The sequence below is a fragment of the Fukomys damarensis genome, unplaced genomic scaffold (assembly GCF_012274545.1).
Source record: "Fukomys damarensis isolate Sample0158 unplaced genomic scaffold, DMR_v1.0_HiC HiC_scaffold_17, whole genome shotgun sequence".
Classification (NCBI taxonomy): Eukaryota; Metazoa; Chordata; class Mammalia; order Rodentia; family Bathyergidae; genus Fukomys; species Fukomys damarensis.
The window spans coordinates 5,644,509-5,653,082 of record NW_022900929.1 but is presented as its reverse complement, the minus strand read 5'-3'; the positions used below and the strand labels follow the sequence as shown (position 1 = coordinate 5,653,082).

The following is an 8,574-nucleotide window of genomic DNA, read 5'->3' as shown; positions in this document are numbered from 1 at the left end:
ACATATATACATATATATACATATATAGGATAATATATATTGTCTAATAATTATCTAAAAATAATATCTAATATTCTCTATTATCGTATATATTAGAGAGAGATAGGGGTTGCTAGGGATTGAATCCAGGGCCTTCCCAAAAAGCTACACCCTCTCACCCCTTCTTAATTTTAATTTTCAGACTGGGTCTTGCTCAATGACTTAGCAAAATCCCATCTCAGAAAATTCAATAGGGCTGAGGATATAGCACCTTGTGAAGGCCCTGAGTTCGATTCCCAGTACTGAATCCAGAAGGTTTGTCATTACTCTGTGGCCATTTGGCTGCTGAATCTGCATTTGAGGAAGCCTGGTCCTTTGAGGAAGAGGAAGCATCTCTTCCAGTGGGAAGGGGCAACAGCAAATTGCCCGCCCGGCACTTGTCCTCCGCGCATGCACTGACCTAAGGGACAGAGAACTCCTGGCCCTGAGCAGGGACCGTGTCGTCATCACGCTCTGAGGTTTGAGGTGCATACCTTCAAGGCTGGGTTTCTAGCTCTGCTACAGATTTTATGTGCGTGTAGTCATTTCCTTTTCTGCTTAAATCAGACATCTACTTATGTCAGAGAAATGCAAATTCAAACAACCATGAGCTGCCCTTCAGCACAGAAAAGATAAGGTGCAATAGGAATATTCCTGCAGCACTGCGGGCAGTGTAAATTAGTACAGAGACTTTGGAGAACGATTTGTGAACAGCTAATAAATTGGGATGCAGATATTTTATGACCCAGAAATTTTTAGTTATATTCTAGTTATATTCTCTAAAGCATAGCTCTCAGAGACAAATACAAGACTTTTCACTGTACTATTATTTATAACATCAAAAAACCAAAACAATCTATTCCTTATGACAGCGTGAACTGAATAATAAATTGTGCTTTATTCATATAATGTATAAACTAGAACAGCATGTACCAGGATACATAAATCTTGAAAATATCATTTTGTGTGGTAAAGAAAATCACAGAAGGCCATGTATAGCAACTGTGAACATTTAAAGCCATAACACACAGTTCTAGTGGTATATGGTTGTACTCCCAGCACTCTGGGAAGCTGATGCAGGAAGATTTCAAGTTTGAGCCCAGTTCAGCCTAAACAGTGATTTAGCAAGACCCTGTTTTAAAATAAAAACATTTTTTTGTACTGAGGAGGGGATCAAACTCAGAACTTTGTGCTTGCCAGGCAGGCATGGCACCACTGAGCTACATCCCTGGCTCTAAAAACAATTTATTTATTTACTTTTTAAAAATTAATTTCATTGGTACATTTTAGGTATACAATATGTCATTCATCATTGGAAATTTGTACCTTTACATAATGCATCTTGATTCTTATTTTGTCCCCCATCTCCCTGCCCTCCCTTCAACCCCTCCACTTCTATTTACAAAGATTTTGCTTCCATTTTTTCCTTTTCTCATATTAATTCCATTCCCTTCTTTCCTTTCCCCAACCCCTCTCACCTCCCCTTTCTCTTTGGACCTTTTCTTTCTATTTGACATTATCTATTATACCTTTTGATCCTTATTTACACTTTCAGTTTCTCACACCAGAGAAACTACTCAGTATTTACACATCTGTCCCATATATAAAAACAATTTTTTAAAAAGAGCTGGGGATGAAACTCAGTGTAAAGGCCCTGGTTTCAACTGCCAGTACCACAAGGAAGGAAGGAAGGAAGGAAGGAAGGAAGGAAGGAAGCAAGGCAGGCAGGCAGACGGAGCCAGAAATGGTGGTATGTGCCCATAAGCCCAGCACTTGGGATGCCAAGGCAGGAGGATTGCTACAAGTTCAAAGCTAGTGAGATCAAAGCCTAGTCTGAATTACATAGTGAGATCTTGTCTCAAAAAAACAAAAAAAATTTTTTTTCAATTAAAAATACCATTTAATGAGAACAACAACAACAAAAGGCAAAAACAAAAAAAACAACGAGTATATCATCTATGTATACCTGAGGGTTTCTCTGGGGAGGGAAAGAGATGGAACTTAGAGAGCTATAAAGGGGGCTTCTCATTGTTTTTTTCTTGGAAGGAAAACCTCAAGCAAATGTTGTGCAATGTTGACTCAATGAAGACTGAGGCTGGGAGTATAGCTCAGTGTTTAGAGTGCATATTTATCATGTGCAGGGCCCTGGGTTCAATCCCCAGCACTAAATAAAGCAAAAAGAAGACAAATAAACAAACACTGCATGTAGGTGAATGGTTACGTGTATACTACTCTTCATGTGAAAGGATGCTCAAAAAATAAAAATCAAAGTAATAAAGATGCTCAAAAGACTTCGTCAGGCGGGGCGTGGTGGCTTGCACACACCTGCAATCCTAGCATTCAAAGGCTGAGGCAGGAGGATCACCATTGCGGCGGGGGGGGGGGAGCAGAGGAGGCCGAGTGTGGTGGAAGGGACCAGGGATTTGTGAAAGCTAAGCTGCTGGTTTGCTGGAGTGCAGCAGTGGTGGGGAAGGAGGGATCCAACCCTCAGCCCAAAGGCTTAGTGATCGGAAACAGCCAGGACCCAGGCAAAAATGGTCCCAGCCCCAGGGATCTCCCCATCTCATGTCACCCTATCACGGTATTGAGTAACTCGCCCAGACCTCTGGTGTGGAGGAAGAAGCCAGGATTGGAGTGAGGAGGGACTCATGCCCATGCTGCACCCCTGCGGCTGAAGTTGTGAACAGCAGCGGGGAGCGAGTGCTTTGCCCGGAGATGGTGGGGCTGTTGGTTACACAGGAAGGGAGGGTTTCGCAAGAGTCCTCTCGGACCTTGAGGATTCAGCGGTTCTCTTTGCTCTTCTAACTGCTCTGCACACTCAGAGGCAATCGCTCATGTAAAACACCTTCAAGAAATTACCGAGACTCCTGCGCTAGGTGTCGCCCCTGGGCTTCCGTCGTTCCGCATCGAGTTAAAAACGACCGGGGTTGAAAGGCGGCCCAAGATCGCCACCTGCAGTTCGGCTGTTGCTTCGCCTCCCTAGGTTCATGCCACAGTTCCGATGTCCCTCCCAGGCTCTGCCACAGCTCACTCCAGTCTGCATGCGTCACCTATGGCCCAGTCAGACTAGTGTCCTGTTCACCCATACCCAGCGAGTGTGCAAGGGATTATGCACCTGAAACGGTAGCTATTTATTTATATTGCAGCACTAGAGATTGAGCCTACGTCCTCAGCATTGAGCTCCATCTCCAGCCCTTTTCATTTTTTAATTTTGAGACAGAGTCTCGCTAAGTCACTGTGTTGCCCAGGCAGGGACTGAACTTGAAACCCTCCTGCCTCATCTTTCCCTAGTACTGAGATTACAGGCATGTGTCACCATGCCCAGATGCCTTTTAAAATAATCTTTTTCTTTTCTATTGTGGTAAAGTATAGTCAACATAAAATTTACCATTCTTATCCAGGCATAATAGCACAAACCTGTAATCCCAACACTAGGAAGGCTGAGGCAGAAGGACTGCAAGTTCCAGGCCAACTTCAGTTACAGAGTGAGACCTGATTGCAAAATAAAACAAAACAAGCATTGTTGGCATGAGGGCACAGTTCAGTGGAAGAATGTGTACTTGTCATGGATGAGGCCCTCAGTTCTAGTGTCAAGACCACACACACACACACACACACACACACACAAATCTATTGTACAGCTATTGTAAACACGTTTTCTTCTCCTTAGTGTTTGAGACAGGATCTCACTATGCAGCCCAGGCTGGCCTGACTCTCAGCAATCCTCCTGCCACAGCCTCTCATGTGATGGGATTATAGGTGTGTGCCACCATACCCACCTCTTGGTTTGTGTTTATTTTCCAGCTTTGAATTTTCTTTTACTGATTTTGAAGGAATCCATGCTTGGTGAAAAAAAAAATCAAATACCACAGAAAAACATTACTACTCCCTAGTTCTGAGAGCAAACCTCACCAAAGCCTGCAAGAACCCAGAGCCTTTGCACTTTCCATTCCCATTCAGAAAGTCACCCCCAGTCCTGTGCCTTTCTCCCCCAAGCCACCATTGGGGCTGCTGGCTCCTTATCAGCATCTTAGTCCCAGCTGGACTGCTCCTACTAGAGGCCTCTGCTCCTCCACACGAAGGCGGCCTGCACCAGCCCTGCTACAGTCTGTTATCCACTGTCCTCATCACTGTCCTACTGAAGTTCTTTCCCTTCTTCACCTGGCTCTCACTCTGACTTCCAAGCCAGAGTGGCAGCTCATGAGGGCAGAGACCTCAACTCCAGAGGAGTCCAGGAAATGCTGCCTGAAAGCACTGCTCCTTTCTATTTACTACTCTGAACAAAACAAAGGCAGGAAGACACTGCCCCAACCTTCCCTTAAGAACTGGCCAGCTAGGGCCGGGGATTTAGCTCAGTGGTTCCGTCACCTACTTCACAAGCACAAGGACCTGAGTTTGATCCCTGGTACCAAACAAACAAACAAAAACTGGCCAGCTACACATTGCCTCCAGGGGCTACATGAGCCCAGGAAAAGCCGGCCAGCAGGGACTCCACACTCAGCAAACATAGACACACACCAGCAGACCCTCTCCCAGGGCCTACTTACCTTTCCCCCACATTGCCTCCTGCTCCCTGTGAGCTCTCCCCAGGTTCCTGTGCATTCACTCTGCTTTTCTTTTTTTGGTAGTGGGGACTTTGCCCTGAGCTAAATCCCCACTCTGCTTTTCTGTGAAGTCCTTTGCACTGGGCTAACTTTTCTCCTGTTCACCAGCCTGCGGTGGGTCTGAGCCAGGAAACGATTTCTGAGCAAAACAAAACAAAAACCCCCCCAAAACAAAAAGATTTTTCCAGTGTCTAGCTGACCTAACTGACAAAGAGCCACCCCCAGTTCATTCCCCCTCCCTCACCTAACACATGTCCTCTGTCATTGTCCTTTGTTCTCAGGAAGTGACTGCATCCAGTGTACTTTTCTATCAAATCATGTAAACTCAACCAATGAACTGATGACGATAAATGCCTTGCTTCTGTATCCTCAGCCCCTTTCCCTTAACCCATATAAAGCCTTTTCACTGCCTGCTCTGTGCTGATCGCTTTGTGGAGAAAGCTCCTGACCAGTCCACCAGCGTAATAAACTTGCTTCCAACCTCCCGGTGCGTTCTCCGTTCTTCTTGGCCTGATCTTGCTATACCACTAAGAGCTGCCGCACTGTGGACTACTAAGTCAGCCGCTACAGGTCCACTGCACTGCGCACCGTCCAGCCCTCAGAATTGGGAAGCGTCGCTTTCCCCCACACTAGCAACCTACGGATCTCATGAATGAAATCCGCTCCGTATTTCTCAGTAGTCGTTTACATTTTCTGGGGCTGGAGATGAATCTCAAGGTCTCAGCTTTGTCAACCACATGTTCTTTACCAGCTGCCGGTATCCAAGCTACTCCCAGCCCCATCTTAATCACTTTTAAGTGCGCGGAGCCACGAGGGACATTCACTATCCCGCAAGCCACCTCCAGAGCTCTGCATCTCCCCAGGCAGAAACTCTGCTCCCCTCCTGTGCACTAACTTCCCCCACCAATACAAGCTTCATAAGGATTAAACATCCCACAAGCAGCAGTAGCGCTGGAGCCCAGCAAAACACAAGGTATCAGGCACGGGGTGGGAGTGGGGCATGCCTGTTATCCCCGCACTCAAAGGGAGAAGGCAGGAGAACCCCAAGGTCGAGTCCAGGATGAGAAATAGCCACTTAGTGAGACCCTGTCTCAAAATTTAAAAAAAAAATTTTTTAGAAAGGGGCAGCGGCTCAGAATGTAGCTCAGTGTGAAGGCGCTGGATTCAAGTCCCGCTATAGGTGGCACAGGGGTTGAGAAGAAAACACACAAAGGCACGTCTGGAGGCTTGCAGAGTCCAGCGGAGTCTGGGTCGCTCCCTGATAACCCACATCGTCACTGCCCGCTCTTGCCCCAGTCCACGTGACCGACCTCACCGTGCCCATCCACGTGACCACTTTCATCCCGCCCACCCGCGTGACTGTTCCAGCTGAGCTGCTGGATTGAACCATAGTGAGGGTCAGCACAGGGACGGCACCCTCTGTGGGTGCGGATGTTGTAGGTGAAGGAAGCCATACATTTTTGTATTGCAGTGAGTAGTCTTTGTCGTCACATCAGCCAGCCGTGCTTCACCTCAAATTCTTCATGTAGTTTGGGATCATCCATTCTTTTGCCCCATCAGTGAACGAGTCTAACTAAAACCCAGACACTTAAAGGAAGGTCTTTAAGAGTAAGCTAAACAAGTCGTCTAGCTATAGGTAAAGATAGCCCAAGCAGAAATTTGTTGAATTTTCAATTTTCCATGGTGTAAGTTTTACTTATTTATTTTATTTTATTTTTCATTTTTTGGTACCAAGGATTGAACTCACGACCTTGTGCTTGTGAGGCAGGTGCAATGCCATTGAGCTAAATCCCTGCCCCCTGCATGTTTTATTTTATTTTATTTTTATTTGTAAATATTTAAATTTTTAAAAATTTACAGTAAAAGGCGCATAGCCATTAAATCCCCCTCAAAATACTCTCCATCACTTCAGACATTCTGCATGATATGAGTTTTAAGTTACATCATATTTTCATGCAATTCCACATTTTGAAATGAATTCTGGAATTGGATGGTCCTTCCGACAGTCCGGGTATCCTCAAATTGCCAGTGGGGAGTAGGAAAGCAGAGGCTGTCCTTTTGGACATAATCATCCACTTTCATAATTAGGGTACTCGTAGTTCCCGGAGAGTTTAGTGGGTTCCCAGAGAAAGTTTCTGATAGGAACTGAGGACTCTCTTCTCATGTAAAACCCCATGAGATTAGTAGCAGACACGCTTCTGTGCATCAGATTCCCTCCAGGAGTTTTGCAGGAGTAGGGTTTGGATTCCCCTCATGCAGTTGGTACTGCCCCTTCCGGCCCCACCCCCACCCCAGCGAAGAGCTGGTCCAGCGCGGAGCAGCCTGGGAGTCCCAGGCATGCGGTGGAGTGGACGAAGATTTGTGCGTGTCAGTGTAGGACTTGGTGAACTTGGCGGTGCAGAGGCTGCCGAGGAGCGTGCAGAGCCCTGGCAGCACAACTGGCCGCTGGAAGAGCAGCTTAGTCCAAGCCCGAGGTGAGGGCTGAGCTGGCAGTGGAGGCATCCCGGGGCCCCAGTGCAGTCCTCCGCCGCTGCCTACAGAGGGGTGAGCACCACAGGCAGAGGCCGAGCCCCCAGGCGAGCAGGCCAGCCAACAGTGTGCCAAGGGGGCGGCCTGGCTGAGGGCAGCGCAGCCGAGAAAGGCAAGGCCGCTGAGCCCTACTTAAGCTACCCCGAGGACTTCGTGGACGGCGTGAGTGCAGAAGGTAAGGAGGGACGAGCGTGGGTGTAGGTGGGAGGGACCTTCGCCTCTGCACTCTGGTGTGGGTGGGTTGCTCTCTTCCCTCTAAGCAGGGATACAGTGATCACTCAGGGAGCCAGTCATCTGGAGCACAGCTGCACATGTAGGGAGAGGTGGAAGGCAGGACGAGCTCCAGTGGGGTACGGTGTGCCTGAGGAACAACTAGGGGAAGAGCTAGGCAGGATCACTGCTTTCCAGTCCTAGAACAACAGCACTGACCAGCCAGACCTAGAGGGGGCAGGTCTTGCAGAGCTAGATCTGGGGCGCCATCTGTAGTTCATAAGTAGTTGAGGATTGTCACTAACTCATTGTGATCCTCCTGCGTCTGCCTCCTAAATGCTGGAATTAGAGAAATGCACCACCGTGCCCAGCTATTTTGCACTTTTAGGTATAGTTATGAAAACGCATAACTACATATATAACACATGGAAGTCAACACATGCTGCTAGTGTCTTCCAACATGGTCTCAAGTATTTCATACTTAAAGTCTGGAGTCTGGGATACTTACCAGCAGCATTTCACCAAATCAAAGACACCATTATGTCCAGGATACATCATTTTTAGCGTGCTACTAAGAAAGAAAACACTGTTAATAATTATATAAACTTAGAAGCTTCTATGTTCTCCTTTTAGTTTATTTGCTTAATTTTTTTCTGACTGGAATCCAATTTAGGACCTTGCACTTGCGAGGCAGGCAGCTGAACCACTGAGCTAAAACCCCAGCCCTATGTACTTAATTTTTTGAGCTCGGGTCTTGTTGTATTGTTCAGGGACAACTTAAACTCCTGATCCTCATGCCTTAGCCTCCCATATTGCTACGATTACAGGCTCATGACAGTCTCCTAGTTTATTTTATGTTTTTTGTTTGTTTCTGGTCTCACTATGTAGTTCAGGATGGTCTTGAACTCATTGTGGAGCTCATGCAGGCCTTGAATTCATGGCAGTTTTCCTGCGTCAGACTTTGAGTGCTAGGATTGAGGGTATACCACCATGCCCAATGATAGTTCCCTAGTTTTGTTTGTTTTTTGGTGTTTGTTTTGAGACAGGATCTCTCTATGTAGTTCAGGCTGGTCTGGAACTATGTAGTCCTGGCTAGCCTTGAACTCATAGTGATTCTCCTGCCTTAGCCTCTCCAGTGCTGGAATTACCATGCCCAGTTTTTGTTTTTGTTTTTTGTTGGTTTTTTTTTTTTTTTTTTTTTTGAGACAGGATT

At 46.7% G+C, this 8,574-nt stretch overlaps 1 protein-coding gene and 1 long non-coding RNA gene across 3 annotated transcripts in view; one reads left to right on the top strand and one right to left on the bottom strand.

Annotated features, from left to right (window-relative positions):
* Positions 1-4,794, bottom strand: part of Snx8 (sorting nexin 8) — a 71,270-nt gene extending 66,476 nt beyond the window's left edge. Inside the window, exon 1 of one of the 2 annotated variants that reach the window (XM_010612073.3) lies at positions 4,566-4,794. Coding sequence is in view for 1 of the 2 variants with exons in the window: in XM_010612074.3 (XP_010610376.1) it covers positions 4,566-4,620 (55 nt within the window). In the remaining variant the exon portion in view is untranslated. The remainder of the gene's footprint in view (positions 1-4,565) is intronic. The other variant, XM_010612074.3, reaches the window with a different exon arrangement.
* A 2,129-nt stretch (positions 4,795-6,923) lies between these two features.
* Positions 6,924-8,574, top strand: part of LOC104853876 — a 6,238-nt gene continuing 4,587 nt past the window's right edge. The window contains exon 1 of the long non-coding RNA XR_777889.2: positions 6,924-7,326. This is a non-coding gene — a long non-coding RNA (uncharacterized LOC104853876). The remainder of the gene's footprint in view (positions 7,327-8,574) is intronic.